We start from the raw sequence: 22,772 nt of genomic DNA, 5'->3' as shown, positions 1-22,772 counted from the left end.
ACTAATTCCAATAACATATCCACAAAGCAACTGCGTCAAATGGAATTGTCTTTTTCCACAGCACTGCTGAATTACTGTTAATCCTGATGTTTAATCGTTTTGTTTAATCTTAAAACTAGTTAGCAAGCAACCAGAGCAAAGAAAACAGAGATTATCAGCATGTTTAATAATATACCACTACCTCAATGTCATTTTCAAGTATTATCATGCTGTAACCTTTAGGGAGAAACAATACTGTGGGAAGAACACACACCAACTGAAAATCAATGGATCAAAGGAGAAGTAGGACTGCCTACTTCCTTGAGTCAATTTCAGGTAAAATTGGTCTAATTTATTCACAGGAATAGAAATGTACACAGAAACATACATAGAAAATAGAAGCAGAAGGAGGCCATTTGGCCCTTCGAGACTGCTCCGCATGTCATGGCTGATCATCAAGTTCAGTACCCTGATCCTGCCTTTCCCCCATATCCCTTGATCCCTTTAAACCCAAGAGCTATATCCAATTCCTTCTTGAAATTGCACAACATTTTGGCCTCAACTACTTTCTATGGTCGGAATTCCATGGATTCACCACTCTCTGGGTGAAAAACTTTCTCCTCACCTCAGACTATGACCCCTGTTTCTTGGCTCCCCCAGAATCGGGAACATTCTTTCTGAATCTACCCTGTCCAATCCTGTTAGAATTTTGTAATTTTCTATGCGATCCCCTCTCACTCTTCTAAACTCCAATGAATATAATCCTAACTGATTTAGTCTCTCCTCATGTGACAGTCCAGCTATCAATGTTTTCAGAGTGCTAAGAGTTTGCTGTTTCTGCTTAATAATAGGTATTTACTGCATTCTGCTGTGTACCTCTAACAGATGCTCATCCATTTCTCATTGTAACTCATATCTGTTGCATTGACATGAAACTTAAACCAACTAAAAACCCAATGGTCTGAAGTTTACTGAAGTTTTATTGCTTAACTCTACCCAGAGGAAATGCTGGTCGCGAGTTTGGAATAAAAGGGACAGTAGCAATGCAAATACAAATTTGGCTTAATAATAGGAAGCAAAGAGGTCAATGGATATTTTTCAGACTGGACGGTTTATAGTGGCGTTGCCCAGGGGTCCATATCGGGACCCTTGCTTTTCCTGATATATATTACTGAACTGGATCTTGGTGTACAGGTGACAATTTCAAAGTTTGCAGATGACACAAAACTTGGCAGAATTGTAAATTGTGAAGGGGACAGTATAGAGCTTCAAAATGACATGGACAAGATGGTGGAGTGGGCAGATAGGTAGCAGATGTAGTTCAATGCAAAGAAGCGTGAGTTGATCCATTTTGGTAGGAAGAACATGGACAAACAATATAAAATAAGGGGTTAAATTCTTAAGGGGGTGCAGGAGCTGAGGGACCTGGGTGTATATGTACACAGATCATGGAAGCTGACAGGACAGGTGGAGAGAGCAGTTAATATTCTGGGCTTTATTAATAGGGGCATAGAGTACAATAACAAGGAGGCTATGCTGAACTTATACAAGACACTAATTAGACCTCAGCTGGAATATTGTGTGCCATTCTAGGTGCCACACTAGAGGAAGGATGGGAGTGCAATAGAAAGGGTGTAGAAGAGTTTTACAAGAATTTGTCGAGAGATGAGAGACTTCATTTATAAGGACGGATTGGAGAGGTTGGGACTGTTCTCCTTGGAGAAAAGAAGGCTAAGAATGATTTGATAGAGATGTTCAAAATCATGAGTGGGCTGGGCAGAGGAGGTAGGGAGACCATCTTGTCTATGTCCTTTTGAAGCTCTACACTGTCCTCTTCACAGTTTAGGGAGAAACTATTCCTGCTCGTAAAAGGTTCACGAACAAAAGGATACAGATTTAAAGTGATTTGCAAAAGAAGCAAATGTGATGTCAGAAAAATATTTTTCACACAGCAAGCGGTTTGTGTCTCGAATACTCCGCCTGGAAGTGTGGTGGAGGCAGGTTCAATCGAGACATTCAGGAGGGCGTTAGGTGATTGCTTGAATAGAAAAAATGTGTAGGGATACGGGGAAAAGGCAGGGGAATGGCACTAAGTTACATTACCATGAAAGGGAAAAATCAGGCAAACAAATCCAGAGCTCCATGAAGACGAAAGAGATAAAGATTAAGATAAAGAAGAAAAAGTGTGCATATGACAGATGTCAGGTGGATGTCAACTTCAAACTTCTGTTCCCTCATAAACTCTAACTAAGATTAAGCTCCATCTGAATTCCATGCAGTGAATGACGACATTAGGTTTTTACTCTGCTTATTGTGCAGGTCTAACTAATTGTCATTTACTTTGACTATCTTCCCTCAGTGTGCTGCAAACGATTCAAAGTCCAAACTGCAACTCATGCTCCCAGCAAACACCCAGGTGAATTAACCAGAGGACCTCCCTCTGTTCCAATCATCTCCATTATGGCATATCCTGCTGGAATGTCCTGAAACTGAACTTTAGGCTAATTATCTCACGTTATCCCTATTTGATCTGATGAAATAAATGGGTTTTACAACCTTTCAGGGTTCACAAAATGCTTTTAGAGTTATTTAGCTCTAACTTCAAAAGCAAAAGCTGTTCTCCTGAATACCCTTGTTTTTGCATGCATTGCAGGCATCACGGCTGGGATTTTCCTTTCCTCGCCGCTAAGATCGGGAACACTTTGGCTCTGACTTTATTATAAAAACATGGGGCAACTTTGAGCTGCCACCTCTTTTTTGCAGCAATGTCTAAAGCTCAGCATTTAAGTTATGTTGTCTTTACAACTATAATCTTCCAAGAACTAAAAATTATCTTTAAAATACTAACATGAAATGTGAACCAAGGGCAAAATTCTCCGTTATCGGCGGAAAGTCCGCCGATCGGCGCAAAATCGGCGCAAATCCGACTTGCGTCACGTCGGAAAAATGGGTCGATAGTCTCCGGCCCGAAATGGGCTAGCAGCGACGTAACGGGATCCGTGCTTGCGCAGTGGTTCACGCCGTGCAGCGTCATACGCGCTGCACGGCGTGACGGCTCATAAGGCCGCGCTGCTCCCCCCCACCCGACCGCAACACCCGACTGGATGGCTGGCCGTCGCTCAGCCCCGAGGTTCGAGTCACGCGATGTGGAGGCGCTCCTGGACGCGGTGGAGCAGAGGAGGGACGTCCTGTATCCTGGGCACGGCCGCAGAGTTGCCCCACGCCACAGCCGGCGTCTGTGGAGGGAAGTGGCAGAGGCCGTCACCGATGTGGCCCTGACACCACGGACAGGCACCCAGTGCCACAAGAAGGTGAACGACTTCGTCAGAGCAGGCAGGGTGAGCCTCCCCATATCCCCCCTCCCCATATCCCTCCTCCCCCATATCCCCCCTCCCCCATATCCCCCCTCCCCCATATCCCCCCCTCCCCCATATCCCCCCTCCCTCATATCCCCCATATACCCCCTCCCCCATATCCCCCCTCCCCCATATCCCCCTCCCCATATCCCCCCTCCCCCATATCCCCCCTCCCCCATATCCCCCATATCCCCCCTCCCCCATATCCCCCATATTCCCCCTCCCCATATCCCCCCTCCCCCATATCCCCCATATCCCCCTCCCCCATATCCCCCCTCCCCCATATCCCCCCTCCCCCATATCCCCCATATCCTCCATATCCCCCCTCCCCCATATCCCCCATATCCCCCCTCCCCCATATCCCCCTCCCCCATATCCCCCCTCCCCCATATCCCCCCTTCCCCCATATCCCCCCTCCCCCATATCCCCCATATCCCCCCTCCCCCATATCCCCCATATCCCCCCTCCCCCATATCCCCCCTCCCCCATATCCCCCATATCCCCAAGTGAATCCAGCCCTAACCTTAACCTCTGCAATGCACGCGCAACCGATGGCGTGCATTCATATACCTGCCTAATACTGTTGCCTTTTACCCCTGCCCCCCCCCCCCCCCCCCACAGGAGAAGAGCGCACACAACAATAGGGAGCATGTGAGGACTGGAGGAGGGCCCGCTGATGAGAGGCCACTGACCGTACACGAGGAAAGGGCCCTGGAACTGGCTGGCGGACCTGAGGACCGGGAGGTTGCTGATGCAGAGGTCGGGGGCGTACTAGCGAGTGAGCCACCGACAGCCCGTCCCCATATCCCCCCTCCCCTATATCCCCCTCCCCGTATCACCTGACCACTGCCTGATGTCTAACCATGCATGCTTCATTGTGTATCGCAGGACCAAACGTCCAGGCACCCATCCCCGCAGATGCAGACCGCCCGCAGGATGCCCCTCGGAGGCCACGGGAGACGGAGAGACCCGGACCCTCCAGCATGCGACGCCCGCAGGATGCCCCTCGGAGACCACGGGAGACGGAGAGACCCGCACCCTCCAGCATGCGACGCCCACAGGATGCCCCTCGGAGACCACGGGAGACGGAGAGACCCGGACCCTCCAGCATGCGACGCCCGCAGGATGCCCCTCGCACACCACGGGAGACGGAGAGACCTGGAGCAACAGGGAGACGACACCCCCGTCACGTGCGGGAGCGACCACCCAGCGACGAGGGGGGCAGCCACAGGCCCCCGTCACATCCGAGCCAGGACACCACTACCCAGGACACCACTACCCAGGACACCACTACCCAGGACACCACTACCCAGGACACCCCTACCCGGGACAGCACTACCCAGGAAGACGAAATACCGGACAGTGACTCAGAGTGGATGGGTGGAGACGAACCCCCACCCCAAAGTGCCATGGACTCAGAGTGGGACGAAGAGCACGACACAACGCCACTGCTGTCACCAACACCCTCCACCATCGCAGAAACACTCACCACGGTTGGGCACTTTAGTGATGTGGCGTCTGGTACACTCACTGGTGCGCACAACACAGCCGTCCCGGTACAACAGGTGAAGGTAGGAGCAGCAGAGGGACCGGGCGGTCGGAGGGCAGCCCAGCCCAAGCGAACATCTGCCGCCCAGATGGATCCCGGGTTCCTGCAGTTACCACACCCACACATAGATCCGATGCAACCACCGACCCGGAGACGAGCGAAGAGGGTGACGGGCGGCTTGCGGCGGCTGCGGTCGCAGGTAGAGGAGTCCACCCGCGTCCAGGAGCTGGGAGTGGTGCCGGTCATGCGTGCCACCCAGGCCGACACCGCACGGGTGGCGTCCGTGGTGGAGGCAATGGGTGCGACGGTGTCATACAAGGTGGAACGGTTTGCTAGGCCTGGGGCCTTCCGTGCAGGCGGCGTCTGTGGCCCAGGAAATGGCTGCCCTCTCACAGGAGGCCATGAGCCAGTGCCAGCGCCAGATGGCAGAGGCGCTCAACGCCATAGCCCAGTCTCAGCAGGCCATGGCCCAGTCTCTGCAGGCCATGGCCCAGTCTCAGCAGGCCATGGCCCAGTCTCTGCAGGCCATCGCTGAGGGCATCGGCGCCAGTGGCCATGTGCGAGCCGGCGTCGCACTGTCACAGACAGGGTTTGCCAACCCCCTGGGCTCCATGGCTGCAAACCTGCCGATACCAGCACGGGTCTCCAGGACTGGCAGCGCCAGATGTCGGGGGGGCGTCGGATGGCCAGTCCGTTCGCATCCCCCACCCATGTAGAGGCCTGGGGGCCATCGGGCACCCCGAGGGAGGAGGAGGTGGTGTGGTCCGTCCCGGCTCCCTCTGCAGGGGAGGTCCCGGTACACCGCGACACCTCGGACTCCCCCCCTTCCGTCCTAGGTGCATCGGATGGGCAACGGGCAGGACAGGCTGGCAGCTCGCCATCCCAGTCGCCCGGGCCGCAGACTGGCCCATCTAGGCCAGGACGCCCCAGGAAACGGCCGCCAAAGGGATCCAGTGTCAGAGGGCAGGAATCACAGGAGTCCACCTCCAGTTCTGCTGTACCGTCTGGGGAACCACGTAGACGTAGTCAAAGGGCCCGTAAGGCCAAACAATTAGACACTGAGTAAGTTGGCACGGGTGCAGGGCACAGATGAGTTTTAGGGGCTAGGGCACGTGCATGAACTCCTTTGGTTATTAAAGTCAATGTTACACCTACCGAAGCTGCCTTTGTGCTCTGTCCAAAGTGTGCGGGCGTGTCATGTACGTTGAGCGCAAGTGTGTGTGTGACGGGCGGTCTTACCTCAGCCCCAGGTGAGTCTGCCCCCTTTCCCTGGGCCGCCATCAACATCCCCCGGGCAGAGGACGGGACCGTGCGCTGCAGTGTCACAGCCGCATGCAGGGATGGTCCGGGTGGATGGTGGTACTGTGGCCATGGGTCAGACATAGTCCAACGATGTAGAGCCAGGAGCTCATCGCAGGGCGGGTTGTCATCATCCTCCATGGCCTGCGATAGACACGTGTCCACCCGCAACTGTGTGAGCCCGGCCCGTTGTGCCGCAGGTGGATCGGCAATGGGGGGGGGGGGTGGTGTGCATGCGGGTGGGGTGTGTGGGGTTGGGGAGGGGGGTGAGGGTGCTGGGTGGGTGGATGGGTGGGGGGTGTGGGTGGTCGGCTGTTGCCATGGTGTGCGGTCTGTGGCCATACTACCCGATTCCCACGCCCATCTAGTCAGTGAAGCGGGCGTCTATCAGTCTGTCCCGTGCCCGCTGGGCCAGCCGGTAACGGTGGACAGCCACCCGCCTGTGTCTACCCCGTCTGCCCTGACCATTGCCCCCATCCCCCTCATCTGGGGAGGACTGGGCCTCTTCCTGCTGCTCCTCCACTCCGCCCTCCTCTGCCTGCGGCACATCGCCCCTCTGCTGGGCTATGTTGTGCAGGACGCAGCACACCACAATGATGCGGCCGACCCTATCTGACCGATACTGGAGGGCGCCCCCAGAGAGGTCCAGGCACCTGAAACGCATTTTCAGCACGCCAAAGCACCTCTCGATCACTCCCCTTGTCGCTACATGGGCATCATTGTAGCGGTTCTCCGCCTCATTGCGTGGCCTCCGTATAGGCGTCATCAGCCACGATCGCAATGGGTAGCCCCTGTCGCCCAGCAACCAGCCCCTCAGCCGGGGATGGCGTCCCTCGTACATGCCGGGGATGGATGACCGCGACAACACGAATGAGTCGTGTACACTGCCTGGGTGACGGGCGCAGACGTGCAGGATCATCATGCAGTGGTCGCAGACCACCTGTACGTTCATCGAATAGGTCCCCTTCCTATTAGTGAACACGGCCCTGTTCTCTGCAGGTGGCCGCACGGCGACGTGCATCCCATCGATCGCGCCCTGGACCATGGGGAACCCGGCCACGGCAGAGAAGCCCACGGCCCGGGCATCTTGGCTGGCCCGGTCCACGGGGAAGCGGATGTAGCGGTGCGCCATGGCATATAGGGCATCTGTCACTGCCCGGATGCACCGGTGCACCGATGTCTGCGATATGCCGGACAGGTCCCCACTCAGTGCCTGGAATGACCCCGTTGCATAAAAGTTCAGGGCCACCGTAACCTTGACGGACACGGGGAGAGGGTGTCCCCCGCCAGTGCCACGCGGTGACAGGTGTGCCAGCAGGTGGCAGATGTGTGCCACGGTTTCCCGGCTCATCCGGAGTCTCCTCCTGCATTCCCGGTCCGTGAGGTCCTGGTATGACTGCCGGGGCCGGTACACACGGGGCGCCCTCGGGTGCCTCCGTTGCCGTGGGGCCGCGACGTCCTCCTCCCCCTCCTCCACCCCGGCATGGACCCCTCCCCCCAACCTCCACCCCAGCACGGACCCCCCCCCCAACCTCCACCCCAGCACGGACCCCCCCCAACCCCCAACCTCCACTCCGGCACGGCACGGACCCCCCCCCCAACCTCCACCCCAGCACAGACCCCCCCCAACCTCCACCCCGGCACGGACCCCCCCCATCCTCCACCCCAGCACGGACCCCCCCCCAACCTCCACCCCGGCACGGACCCCCCCTCCCAACCTCTCCCCCAGCACGGACCCCCCCCCCAACCTCCACCCCAGCACGGACCCCCCCCAACCCCCAACCTCCACCCCGGCACGGACCCCCCCCCCAACCTCCACCCCGGCACGGACCCCCCCCCCCAATCCCCAACCTCCACCCCGGCACGGACCCCCCCCCCAATCTCCACCCCGGCACGGACCCCCTCCCCCCCAACCTCCACCCCAGCACGGACCCCCCCCCAACCTCCACCCCGGCACGGACCCCCCCCCAACCTCCACCCCGGCATGGACCCCCTCCCGGCACTCCCCCGGAGCCCAGCCTACTCTAACCTCCCCCCACCCCGCCGCACACACACACACACAATCCGAGACACACCTCTCCTCACGCATTCAGACTGCGGCCACGCCATTGCCTGCCCAGAGCCAACCCCCCAGGCCGTCACTCACCTCCACGCTGGTCGGCGTGAGCCTGGAGCACCGGGTCATGCCGATGAAAAGGAGGTTTAATTTACGTCGACGGGACTTCGGCCCATCCGGAAGGGAGAATATCGGCAGGCCGAAAATCGGCTGCCTTGCGCAGACCCGTGACATTCTCCGTGGCAGCGGCGACCTTAACGCCCCGCCGACTTTTCTCCCTTCGGAGACTTCGGCAACCGGCGGGGGCGGGATTCACGCCGGCCAACGGCCATTCTCCGACCCTCTGGGGGGTCGGAGAATGACGCCCCTGATGTCCACAACATAAGTCCAAATTTATTTGCCATTGATTTCAAGCACAATAGGGACACTGCGAACAATTCTGACAGCTTTCATAACAGCTCACACTGCTGTCATGAAAACGCAATTGACGGCCACTGGGGTAGGGTGCAATCCCAGGGAAGTGATCTTGGCTCCAAGGGTGAGACACCCTGTGTTCTCTTTAAGGATGAAATGGGTTCACTGCTACCCATTTCGCCAGTGCCCTTGTTTGTGTGACATAGCTAACTGAGCAGACTCCTGTGGCCCAAGCTGAGATGCTGCAATCTGCAGCAGGCTCGCAACACCAGAGCTGCTTGAGGTCATCTACTATGGCGATCTGAAGTATACTCAATGGATGTTCAGCATCCTTCAACTATCCAAGTTACAGCCATTGGGAAACACTTTGTAGGAGCACTGGAATAGGCGAACAAGCACACAAGACAGGCACCAAGGGAGATTCATAACTATTTATTTTAATTATAATAGGTAACAAATAACACAGAGTTGTTGGATGAATATACATTTTCTGAATCTGGTGTTGTTAACATTTGTTGTGAAGTGAGGGTAAGGTTCATGAGGCTGGACTTAAGGAAACTAACTGGATGGTGACTGTAAGGATAGTGAAAATAAGGATTGCAGGATTGTTGGTGTATTAGACCATAAGACCAAAGGACATAGGAGCAGACTTAGGCTACTCAGCCCATCAAGCCTGCTTCGCCATTCAATCATGGCTGATATTTTTCTCATCCCCATTCTCCTGCCTTCTCCCCATAACCCCTGATCCCCTTATTACCTATCTATCTCTGTCTTAAACACACTCAGTGATTTGGCCTCCACAGCTTTCTGCGGCAAAGAGTTCCATAGATTCACCACCGTCTGGCTGAAGAAATTCCTTCTCATCGCTGTTTTAAAGGATTATCCCTTTAGTCTGAGATTGTGTCCTCTGGTTCTAGTTTTTCCTGCTAGTGGAAACTTCCTCTCCACATCCATTCTATCTAGGCCCCGCAGTATCCTGTAGGTTTCAATAAGATCCCCCCTATCCTTCTAAACTCCAACGAGTACAGACCCAGAGTCCTCAAACGTTCCTCATACGACAAGCTCTTCATTCCAGGGATCATTCTTCTGGACCTCCTCTGGACCCTTTTCAAGGCCAGCACATCCTTCCTTCGATACGGGGCCCAAAACTGCTCACAACACTGCAAATGGCGTCTGATCAGATCCAAATCCAGCATCACCAGAGGAGGTTCACAAGAATGATCCCGGGAATGGAGAGCTTGTCTTATGAGAAGCGGTTGAGGATTCTGGGTCTGTATCCAATGGAATTTAGAAAGGTGGGATGGGGATGTCATTGACAGTTACAGAATACTGAAAGGCCTATAGATAGAGTGGACATGGAGAAGATGTTTCTACTAGGAGGAGAGACTAGAACCTAAGTGCAAAGCCTCAGATTGAAGAGACGATCCTTTAAAACTGAGATGAGGTTCATTTCTTCAGCCAGAGGGTGGTGAATCTGTGGAATTCATTGACGTAGAAGGCTGTGAAGGCTAAGTCACTGAGTTACTTTAAGACAGAGATAGATAGGTTCTTGATTGCTAAGGGGATTGGGATTACAGGGTAAAGATAGGAGAATGGGGATAAGAAACATATCAGCCATGACCGAATGTCAAAGCAGACTCAATGAGCCAAATGGCCTAATTATGCTCCAATATCTTATGGTCTTATGGTTCCATTTGCACTAGATGATATAGTTTAGTGGCAGTCTCCTTAATGAAGCCACGATGTCTGACATGTTGGGCGCAATTCTCCCATCGGGAGATTAAGTCCTGACGCTGGAGTGAAAACCAGAGTGTTTCACTCTGGCGTTGGAGCCCGCTCCCAGCCCCCTATTCTCCCTCCCCCGGGGGGCTAGGAACGGTGTCGTGTCATTTACGTGCGCCGGGCCTTGGCACCGCGTCAAAGCGGCGCCGCGTAAATGACGCGGCCGGCGCCACATAAATGACGTCACCCGCACATGCACGGGGTGGCTGGTGCCAACCCGCGCATGCGCGGTTGCCATCCTCCCCACAAGAAGATGTCGGATGGATCTTGCGGGGCGGCGGAAGAAAGGAGGTCCTCCTTCAGAGAGGCCGGCCCGCCGATCGGTGGGCACCGATCCCGGGCGAGACCCATTTTGAGGCTCCCCCGGTGCAGGAACCCCCTCCCCCCCCCCCCCCCCCCACAGGTCACCCCCCCCCCCAGCATTCCCACGCTGTTCCCGCTGGCAGCGACCAGGTGTGGACAGCGCCGGCGGGAAGCCGTCGTGTTGGGCAGGCCGCTCGGCCCATCCAGACCGGATAATCTCTGCTCGCCCGTTGCAAACGGCGAGTGACGATTCTCCCAGCGGCCAGCCGTGATTCTCGCCGCGTCGGTTTGGGGGAGTGGGAGAATCATGTGCGGGCGTCGGGGCGGTGTGGCGGGACATGCGCGGCACCCCGGCGATTCTCCCACCCGATGTGGGGGGGGGAGAATCCCGCCCGTTGTTCCTGAATGAAATTGAGGTGCATTTAGAATTGTTTGAAGAGCCATTTCAGATATTGGGCAGCATGGTGGCACAGTGGTTAGTGTTGCAGCCTCAGAGTGCCAGGGACCCATGTGCGATTCCGACCTTGGGTGACTATGTCTCATTTACACGTACAACAATAATCGCTTATTGTCACAAATAGGCTTCAATGAAGTTACTGTGAAAAGCCCCTAGTCGCCACATTCCGGCACCTGTTCGGGAGGCCAGTACGGAAATTGAACCCGCGCTGCTGGCCTTGGTCTGCATTACAAGCCAGCGGCTTAGCCCACTGTGCTAAACCAGCCCCCGTGTCTGCATGGGTTTCCTCCGGGTGCTCCGGTTTCCTTCCACAGTCTAAGATTGTGCAGGTTAGGTGGATTGGCCATTCTAAGTTATCCCTTAATGCCCAAAGGTTAAGTGGGATTACGAGGGTAGGGAGGGTGCTCTTTCGGGGGGGCTGGTGCAGACCTGATGGGTCGAATGGTCTCTTTCTGCACTGTAGGGGTTCTATGATTCTGTGATATAGATTCTTGCACTTTTCCCTCTTCTCTCAATTAATCCTCCTCTATCTTGTCTTCTTCACTACTCTCCCTTTGTCTTCAGCCCCAAAGGTCGGCTTGCCAAACCACTTATGATTGCAATAAGTCTGTTCTGAAGACAGACAGAATCAGTCCAGCCCCAATAAAAACTTGGTAATATAAGTCAGAATTCTCTTGCAAGAGGCAAAAACAAGTTAAGTTAACCAGCAACCTAAAAGGCAAAAATAGCATCCAACTGAATGGAGGTGATGAACCTTTCAAAAAACACTGCTGCAGAATTGTTGCTGCCTGTGTTGCTTTCTGTTCATGACATAGCTGATTTATCAAGTACAGAGGAATAATTACAACAAATATTCCACGCTGGGGAATGAGTGTGGTCTCTTGGAAATCTTGAGATTTGAAAGCAGATGGAGATGAATTTGTCTGTTATTTTACAGAAACATTGGGAAAAGTTCTGCAAAGCAGGGCTGCTGGAAAGCATATTCGAGCATCTGTGTATTCCGGCATTCATCCAACTTGTTAAATGTATGTGGAGTAGCTATTGCAATATTAATCAAAAGGATTACCATAATGTGATTCAGCAGTATTAACTCTTGGAGGAGTTGATTAAATCTGTCGAAGAGGTAAAACCGCCGCAAAGTAATTAGAGGGGAAAATATATTCTTTTTTTTCAAATTTAGAGCACCCAATTATTTTTTCCAATTAAGGGGCAATTTATTGTGGTCAATCTACCTACCCTGCACATCTTTGGGTTGTGGGGGTGAAACCCACGCAGACACGGGGAGAATGTGGAAACTCCAGACGGACAGTAACCCAGGGCCAGGATTCGAACCCAGGTCCTCAGCACCGTAGGCAGCAATGCTAACCACTGTGCCACCGTGCTGCCCTCGGGGCAAATATATTCTTGAGTGTGGACTGAAATACTTTGTGAGCAAAATTTGGAGTTGAGGTGTCAAATTAATGGTATTGTCACTGGAATCCAGTGCTAATGCTCTGGGGAACTGGATTCAAATCCCACCATGGCAGATGGTGAAATTTAACCCAATATGATCTGAAATTTAAATTCAAATGATGACCATGAAACCAATGATGATTGTTGTAAAAACCCCATCTAGTTCGCTAATAATGTCCTTTACGGAAGGAAATCTGCCATCCTTACCTGGACTGGCCTACACGTGACACCAAATCCACAGCAATGTGGTTGACTTTTCAATGCCCTTAAAAGCCATTCAGTTCAAGGCAGTTAGGGATGGGCAATAAATGCTGGCTCAGCCAGTGATGTGCACATCCCATGAATGAATTTTTAAAAATATATATTTGAAGGGATGGCTGGAAAGCAAACTCAGGCTGCTTCTTCGTCAGCACGATATCACAGGGCTTGTTTAGCACAGTGGGATAAACAGCTGGCTTTTAATGCAGAACAAGGCAGCAATGCAGGTTCAATTCCCGTACCGGTCTCCCCGAACAGACACCGGAATGTGGCAACTAGGGGCTTTTCACAGTAACTTCATTGAAGCCAACTTGTGACAATAAGCGATTATATTATTATGTCACCACCATGGTACCTCATCCAAATTTGCATTCTGATCTCACCAGAGACAAAACAGAATCACATTTATATTTTAAGACCTGTTATTGGGATATGGGTGATGCTACTCATAAAGACCTTGTGATCTCTGTGGTTTGGACCTCCCTCCGCTCCTGATACCACTTTTATTTCTGGTGCCAAGTTTAGGGGATCACCCAGGTGTCCACAGCGCTGATGTCAGCAAGCTGTGTAAACAACCAATTTACACTGAACTATTCTTAATGCCAGTAAACCACGAAATAAAAACAACCGAATCCCTTCACTTTTCATTTTAATTTTTTAGAGATGCCAAAATGCACATTAGATTAAGTTGAAAGATAACATATCATAAACAAACATTTAAAACAGTAAAATGTCTTACAACACCAGGTTCCTCAGTTGAAGGAGGAGTGCTCCGAAAGCTAGTGATTTGAAACAAACCTATTGGACTTTAACCTGGTGTTGTAAGACTTCTTACTGTGCTCACCCCAGTCCAACGCCGGCATCTCCACATCATGGCAAACATTTAAAATATTCATATTTTGAAAATATGAAAAATTTATTGTAATTGAGAAATTTGACATTCAGTAAATATAATGAGGGTATTTAAATGTATTTATGAAGTTAGTGTGCTGTTAAAATTGCAGTTGCACCTCATTCAACAAGATACAACTGTTTGAAAGACTTTTACGAGTCTAAGGGCATATCTTGGGTTTCAGTTCAAAGCCATCATTACACTTTACTCGGTTTCTCATTGCTATCCCTATATTTCTGCAGGTTACATTTGTAGGATCTGTGCACAGCAAAGCAGGATTCTTAGCCCTGGATAGTTTGCAATTCAATGACTGTGAAGTGACACCTTCACCGGACTCCTGCTCGCCTTCAACATTCACTTGGGGAGCAGGCCACTGCAATCCAATGAGTTCAGTTTGCAACTTCCAGACTGACTGCTGTGATGGAGCAGATGAAGACAACGCAGTCTGTTGTAGGTCACTCCTCTTTTTTGGTTAGAAATTATATTTTTACTTTTTACTGGTTTTTGCACCAAATATGTTTGAATGCCTGCCTTATCAGGATTCTTAGTATTAATATAGGGCAATCTTAAAATCTTAATATAGGAGAATCAATCTTAAAATATGCTGATTACATCTCAAGTATTGAATTATGCGGATCTCTAGCCATTGAAGCATCAGGAGACAAATATTCTCCACAAGTGCACAAGTAGTGAAAATTATATGCAACCACGAATGATTTTTCTTCTGTTCATTCATCCATCCATATATATATTTTATGTATTTGTCCAAAATAATGTAGAGAGAAAAGAAAAAAGACTCTTTGACAATGAGGCACCCGGACTCAAAACGTTAGCTTCCTTTCTCTCCACAGTTGCTGTCAGACCTGCTGAGATTGTCCAGTATTTTCTGTGTTATAGAGAAGAGTATTAGAGATTTAATTAATTCATGAAAATGTGTTGCAAATTCATTAATGTTGGGTTGGGTTGATACAATAGGCATCTTTTTATGAGATCCATGCATGTTCAAATTTAATTAGATTGCTGGTCAGCCTACAGGGGAGATCTTGTAGCACAGTGGAAGCCTTCCTACCTCTGGGCCAGTAGCTCTAGGTTCAAGCCCCATTTCAGAACTTGAAGGTCACAGAAGATGCATTCAACTCATGGCTATGCAAGTTTCTTTTTATCAGTCTGTATGACCTTCCTATATGCCTGATGATAGGTGGTAAGAATGGGAGAGTTTCCTGGTCAGTCATAGTTTGTATCATTTCATTATCTTCAGAGTTACAAATTCAATGCACAAAGTGGGCAGGGCAAGCCTCTAATCCATCACCTTGCTTGCTCCAGAAACCAATTCAAATTCAATCCAATTCATGGTCCCCACAAGAGAGACATACAAGATAAAAGCAAATTACAGTGGATGCTGGAATCTGAAACAAAAACAGAAAATACTGGACAATCTCAGCAGACCTGACAGCATCTGTGGAGCGAGAAGGGAACTAATATTTCAAGTCTGGATGACTCTTTGGCAAAACAGGACATAGGGTCTGATTTATACTCTTGTGAGGGGGTGGGGGGGGTGGGGGTGGGGGCATGGAACAGTGGGGTTGGATAGGGGGCCAGTGATATGTGGCGGTTGACAAAGATGTTGTTGACAGAAAGACAAAGGGAATGTAAATAGGGTGATTAAGGCTAAGAAGGGTGCTGGTAGTGGCATATAAACAGATTAGAATGTGTGAATGGCAAACAAGATCCAAGTTGACAAGAGCAGGCTTTAAGCCTGACTTCACGCTTGATCTTAGCTAAAAGGCCGAGTCAATCAAACTGCAGAAGGCAACAACAAATCACTGCAATGCTTTACCAAGACTGCACCAATCCAATGGAAGTCCATGGTCACCCACACCTCTTAGGGTATGGTACATGAAGGAGGAGGAGGTCAGCCTACTTCTATGAGAGCTGTAGGGTCTGAAGCAAGTAGGTTTGGTCCACTGGGCTTCATTGTACTTTTGTTATGGTATGGTTTTGATTGCTGTTGTAAATGAACTGTATATATTCAAATATAAAACAGCCTAGCTGCAGCTCAAACCATTACTTCACCAGCAGAACTGGGCAAGTATTCTATTGATCCCTGTGTAGCTAGTGGAGACAATGTTTGACAGAATGCTATCAATTGCACTAAAACTGCACACATTGAAGTAGGTATAGACTAATATCTGCCTATGAATATATGGAAATCAATATAGGAAAATAACATTTAGTGGGAAAGACTCCCCAGTCCATCTGACGAGCCCCCAAATTATTATTCACCCCATCAAATATCTACCTAACTTCCCTTAGATTTTTCACCCCAACCTCCCTCGGCATTCCATCTCACCATGTTCATAACTCCCTGCAATAAAGTAGCTGAATTGAATGTATATGCACTATCCTCGCTTCAAATTTTGAGCCTGTGTAACCTGATTCGGAAAGTTATGGTGACCTAAAATACATACATTTTCCATGAAGCTTCTGTCCAGCGTAAACACTCAATGCTTTTGGCATGGAAAAATGTGGTTGTTTCCTTTTACACTGCATCCAAATCTGGATAGCCTTGCTGCCGATTATTTTAGCCATGGTTGGACCAGTGACTTTTTCAGGTTCTTTTGCCCTAGTGGAAATTTGTTGGGTGCAGACCAAAGCAGCTGGTAAACCATCTTGAGTTTGACAGTGTGTGTCCGAAGAAATTTTAACTACTGGGTAATTTTTGTTTTATTCAAAGTCCACATGACTTTGCTGACAAGGCCACATTTATTGCCTGTTCCTATCTGCCCTTGATGAGGTGGTGGTAAGCCGCCTTCTTAAACTGCTGCAGTGCATCTGGTGTAAGTACACCCAAAGTGCTATTAGAGAATGAAAGTGACCATGAAGGAACTGTGTTAAAATAGTTCTAAATCAGGATGGTATGTGGCTTGGAGAAAAACTTTGAGGTGGTGGTGTTCCCATGCATCTGCTGCCCTTATCCTTCTAGATGATAGAGGTCGTGGGTTTGGAAGTTGCTGTAGACAGAAGCTTGGTGAGTTGCAACAGTGCATCCTCTGTACAGTACACACTGCTAACATTGTGTGCTGGTGGTGGAAGGAGTGAATGTTTAAGGTGGTGAAAGGGTTGTTGGTCAATTGGGCTGCCTTGTCCTGGGTATTGTTGAGCTTCTTGACTGTTGTTGGAGCTGCGCTCATCCAAACAAGTGAAGAGCATTCCATCACATGGGCAGCACAGTGGTTAGCACTATTGCTTCACAGCTCCAGGGTCCCAGGTTCGATTCCCGTCTTGGGTCACTGTCTGTGCGGAGTCTGCATGTTCTCCCCGTGTCTGCGTGGGTTTCCTCCGGGTGCTCCGGTTTCCTCCCACAGACCAAAGATGTGCGAGTTAGGTGGATTAGTCATGATAAATTGTCCTTAGTGTAAAAATAAAAAGGTTAAGTGGGGTTACTGCATTACGGGGATAGGGTGGAGGTGTGGGCTTGAGTAGGGTGCTCTTTCCAAGGGCCGGTGCAGACTCGATGGGCCGAATGGCCTCCTTCTGCACTGTAAATTCTATGATTCTATGATCACATTCCTGACTTGAGCCTGAGATGATGAACAAGCCCATGGGAGGCAGAAGTTGAGTCACTCATCACACATTTTCCGGCCTCTGACCCACTCTTGTTGCCACAGTATGCAGATAGCTGGTCCAGTTAAGCCTCGCGTCAATGGTAAATGTCAGTATGTCGATATGGGTGATTTAGCAATGGTAATGTTCATAAACATCATGGGAAGATGGTTAGATTCTATCTTGCTGGAGATGGTAATTTCCTTGCATTTGTGTAGCGCAAATATTACTTGCCACTTTTCAACTTAAGCACTAGCGACTGTGCAATCATCAGAGAACATCCCTACTTCTGATATTATGATAGAAGGAAGGTCATTAATGAAACAGTTGAAAATGATTGGGCCCAGGAGGCTACCCTAGAGACTACCCTGCAATACTGTCCTGCGGCTGAGATTGTTGGTCTCCAAGAATCAAAACCACCTTCAACCCTCCAACAGTTGAGGATTACATTTCCCCAATTACCTATTGACTTCAGTTTTGCTTCTTGAAGCCATGCTTGGTCCAATGCTGCCTTGTTGTCAACTTGTTGCTTTCCTTTTTCCCTTTAACTGTCAATTCCAGTCTGCCTGTCTGGCTTTATTAATCACTTTCTCATTTCAACAGTGACCCCTTCTTAAAATTGTGTGTTTCTGTTTTACTCCCCTTACCCCGTTAACGTTGGCACAAAACCCTATTACGAACAGAATTTTACACCTCACCCTCCATAGAATCATGATAATTTACAGTGCAGAAGGAGGCCATTTCGCCCATCGAGTCTGCACCGGCCCGTGGAAATAACACCCCACATAAGCCCACACCCATAACCCAGTAACCCCGCCTAATCCTTTTCGACATTAAGGGCAATTTAGCATGGCCAGTCCACCTAACCTGCACATCTTTGGACTATGGGAGGAAACCAGAGCACCCAGAGGACACCCACGCAGACACGGGGAGAACGTTCAGACTCCGCACAGTGACCCAAGCCGGAATCGAACCTGGGACCCTGGAGCTGCGAAGCAACTGTGCTAACCACTGTGCTACCGTGTTGCCCCGACATGTTTTCAGTGGGATGTGGCACATAAAAAGTGATGGATGGCTTACCCAATGCCTTTCTGACTCCCGTGACACTGTCCCCATAGAACAGTAGATGGGTGGGTGCCAATATTGGCAGCCCATCCGCCATCCTGAAATAAAGCTTGTTCCCAAGCCAACTGACCGGAATATTATACCGCCCAAGTCATATTATGGTTGGTGTGGTCAGGTACGGGGAGACTGAGTAGGCAATTTTCTTTTAACTTTGTGGAAAAGGCAGGACTGAAGGGGGCATATTATTTGCAGGGTCCCCTGCGCTAACCACCTCTTTGTTTCTCCATGCATGGCTTTGAAGACCCACGTCCCTGGCCCCCACCCTCCTCATCAGCTTCTATTGGCCAAGCCTCCCTGAACTCTCACTGGATAAGTGGGGCTTGTTCAAGGATCAGCTACTGCGTGTTCTTGATAAGTATGTACCGGTCAGGCAGGGAGGAAGGCGTCGAGCGAGGGAACCGTGGTTTACCAAGGAAGTGGAATCTCTTGTTAAGAGGAAGAAGGAGGCCTATGTGAAGATGAGGTGTGAAGTTTCAGTTGGGGCGATGGATAGTTACAAGGTAGCGAGGAAAGATCTAAAGAGAGAGCTAAGACGAGCAAGGAGGGGACATGAGAAGTATTTGGCAGGAAGGATCAAGGAAAACCCAAAAGCTTTCTATAGGTATGTCAGGAATAAGCGAATGACTAGGGAAAGAGTAGGACCAGTCAAGGACAGGGATGGGAAATTGTGTGTGGAGTCTGAAGAGATAGGCGAGATACTAAATGAATATTTTTCGTCAGTATTCACTCAGGAAAAAGATAATGTTGTGGAGGAGAATGCTGAGCCCCAGGCTAATAGAATAGATGGCATTGAGGTACATAGGGAAGAGGTGTTGGCAATTCTGGACAGGCTGAAAATAGATACGTCCCCGGGACCTGATGGGATTTATCCTAGGATTCTCTGGGAGGCCAGGGAAGAGATTGCTGGACCTTTGGCTTTGATTTTTATGTCATCATTGGCTACAGGAATAGTGCCAGAGGACTGGAGGACAGCAAATGTGGTCCCTTTGTTCAAAAAGGGGAGCAGAGACAACCCCGGCAACTATAGACCGGTGAGCCTCACGTCTGTAGTGGGTAAAGTCTTGGAGGGGATTATAAGAGACAAGATTTATAATCATCTAGATAGGAATAATATGATCAGGGATAGTCAGCATGGCTTTGTGAAGGGTAGGTCATGCCTCACAAACCTTATTGAGTTATTTGAGAAGGTGACTGAACAGGTAGATGAGGGTAGAGCAGTTGATGTGGTGTATATGGATTTCAGCAAAGCGTTTGATAAGGTTCCCCACGGTAGGCTATTGCAGAAAATACGGAGGCTGGGGATTGAGGGTGATTTAGAGATGTGGATCAGAAATTGGCTAGCTGAAAGAAGACAGAGGGTGGTGGTTGATGGGAAATGTTCAGAATGGAGTACAGTCACAAGTGGAGTACCACAAGGATCTGTTCTGGGGCCGTTGCTGTTTGTCATTTTTATCAATGACCTAGAGGAAGGCGCAGAAGGGTGGGTGAGTAAATTTGCAGACGATACTAAAGTCGGTGGTGTTGTCGATAGTGTGGAAGGATGTAGCAGGTTACAGAGGGATATAGATAAGCTGCAGAGCTGGGCTGAGAGGTGGCAAATGGAGTTTAATGTAGAGAAGTGTGAGGTGATTCACTTTGGAAGGAATAACAGGAATGCGGAATATTTGGCTAATGGTAAAGCTCTTGAAAGTGTGGATGAGCAGAGGGATCTAGGTGTCCATGTACATAGATCCCTGAAAGTTGCCACCCAGGTTGATAGGGTTGTGAAGAAGGCCTATGGAGTGTTGGCCTTTATTGGTAGAGGGATTGAGTTCCGGAGTCGGGAGGTCATGTTACAGCTGTACAGAACTCTGGTACGGCCGCATTTGGAGTATTGCATACAGTTCTGGTCACCGCATTATAGGAAGGACGTGGAGGCTTTGGAGCGGGTGCAGAGGAGATTTACCAGGATGTTGCCTGGTATGGAGGGAAAATCTTATGAGGAAAGGCTGATGGACTTGAGGTTGTTTTCGTTGGAGAGAAGAAGGTTAAGAGAAGACTTAATAGAGGCATACAAAATGATCAGGGGGTTGGATAGGGTGGACAGTGAGTGCCTTCTCCCGCGGATGGAAATGGCTGGCACGAGGGGACATAACTTTAAACTGAGGGGTAATAGATATAGGACAGAGGTCAGAGGTAGGTTCTTTACGCAAAGAGTAGTGAGGCCGTGGAATGCCCTACCTGCTACAGTAGTGAACTCGCCAACATTGAGGGCATTTAAAAGTTTATTGGATAAACATATGGATGATAATGGCATAGTGTAGGTTAGATAGCTTTTGTTTCGATGCAACATCGTGGGCCGAAGGGCCTGTACTGCGCTCTATTGTTCTATGTTCTATATGTTCTATGTTAAATACCCCATGCTTGCATGAGTCTGGATGCCACGACAGTTTTCAACATGTGCCTGCTAGCAGTTCCAGCAGCAGCCACTAATTACTTTTTGCCCTGCTTAGACTGCTGGAGCTGTCAGCCAAGCAGGAAGCTCTTGAGGGCAGGATATCCATCCACTAAGGGGCAGAAGTCCCACCCTCTGCTTATTTAGCCCATGGGGCAGCTCTATCACAATTCGAGCAATATGCTTGCTATGAAATTCATCCCTCTGTTTCCATCTCCCTTTCCAAAATGCTCCCTAACTTTAACTTGTTCAATAATTTCTGATTGAATCCGTAAAATCTGATGCAAAATTCCTTCTCCCTCCTATTAGGTTCTTTAGCCATCTGGAAAAGCAATGCATGGCCTGAAAGCGAATCACTGTTTGGGCTCCCACTACAACTGGAAAAACAACAAACATTTGGATATCACAAAAATGTCAAGGATTACTAATGTGCCCATCTGCATAAAGATGCATGCACAGCTAGATTTACTAACAATAGTACACCTCATTAATTCCAGTGTTCAGTAATTGCTGCTGTTATCCGAATAAATCCATATCCCAGTTAACGCAATAGAGACATTTCACTGTACTTCTGCCAAAGTTGACTACTTTTTTTCATTGTTTTTAGCATTTCATGGATTGAGACTAATTTTTCTGTTGGTCCTACTTTTCATTGTTTTGTTTTTTGCTTGTTACCTAAAATTATTTTTGGTGCCGTTTAAAGCCAAATTTCGACTTGTCACAACTCAGCCTTGTCCAAAAAGCTTGGGCTTGGCCTTTACATTTCTGCACAGAATGATGACCCCTGAGGTGAATATAGCTCCTGCAGTCTGCGCGTGTGTCGTGTGAACAACTTCCCAGAACATATCAACAGCATTTAAGTAAGCCAAATGATAAATGCCATCATTGAACGGTTTTCAAAATTATTTGAAGAAAAGGACGACACGGCAGCACAGTGGTTAGCACTGTGGCCTCACAGTACCAGGGACCTGGGTTCAATTCCAGCTCTGGGGGACTGTGTGGAGACTACATGGTCTCCCCATGTCTGTGTGGGCTTCCTCCAGCTGCTCTGGTTTCCTCCCACAGTCCAAAGATGTGCAGGTTAGGTGGATTGACCATGCTAAATTGCCCCTTAGTGTCCAAAGATGTGCAGGTTAGGTGGATTGACCATGCTAAATTGCCCCTTAGTGTCCAAAGATGTACAGGTTAGGTGGATTGACCATGCTAAATTGCCCCTTTGTGTCCAAAGATATGCAGGTTAGGTGGATTGACCATGCTAAATTGCCCCTTAGTGTCCAAAGATATGCAGGTTAGGTGGATTGACCATGCTAAATTGCCCCTTTGTGTCCAAAGATATGCAGGTTAGGTGGATTGACCATGCTAAATTGCCCCTTTGTGTCCAAAAATGTGCAGGTTAGGTGGATTGACCATGCTAAATTGCCCCTTTGTGTCCAAAGATATGCAGGTTAGGTGGATTGACCATGCTAAATTGCCCCTTAGTGTCCAAAGATGTGCAGGTTAGGTGGATTGACCATGCTAAATTGCCCCTTTGTGTCCAAAGATATGCAGGTTAGGTGGATTGACCATGCTAAATTGCCCCTTTGTGTCCAAAGATGTGCAGGTTAGGTGGGGTTACGGGGAGGGGGGGGCTAGGTAGGGTGCTCTTTCGGAGGACTGGTTCAGACCCGATGGGCTGAATGGCTTTGTTCTGCACTGTAGGAATTCTATGGAAAAGTCAGGGGAAATATTTCAAAAGCTTTTTCCAATTGAAATGTTATTCCTTTTTTTAAAATGCAGAAGCATGCTGTGCGTAAACGAAAGAAAATAAACCCAC

General features: G+C 49.7%; 1 protein-coding gene across 1 annotated transcript in view; it reads left to right on the top strand.

Annotated features, from left to right (window-relative positions):
• LOC140425847 (MAM and LDL-receptor class A domain-containing protein 1-like) overlaps nucleotides 1-22,772 on the top strand; it is a 659,308-nt gene that overhangs the window by 136,599 nt on the left and 499,937 nt on the right. Inside the window, exons 8-9 of the mRNA XM_072510232.1 lie at nucleotides 223-315; nucleotides 14,040-14,247. Of these exons, the coding sequence (XP_072366333.1) occupies nucleotides 223-315; nucleotides 14,040-14,247 (301 nt within the window). The remainder of the gene's footprint in view (nucleotides 1-222; nucleotides 316-14,039; nucleotides 14,248-22,772) is intronic.

This window comes from Scyliorhinus torazame, chromosome 6 (assembly GCF_047496885.1).
Source record: "Scyliorhinus torazame isolate Kashiwa2021f chromosome 6, sScyTor2.1, whole genome shotgun sequence".
NCBI lineage: Eukaryota > Metazoa > Chordata > Chondrichthyes > Carcharhiniformes > Scyliorhinidae > Scyliorhinus > Scyliorhinus torazame.
The sequence above is the reverse complement of the archived record's forward strand: the minus strand, read 5'-3'. Positions and strand labels throughout refer to the sequence as shown.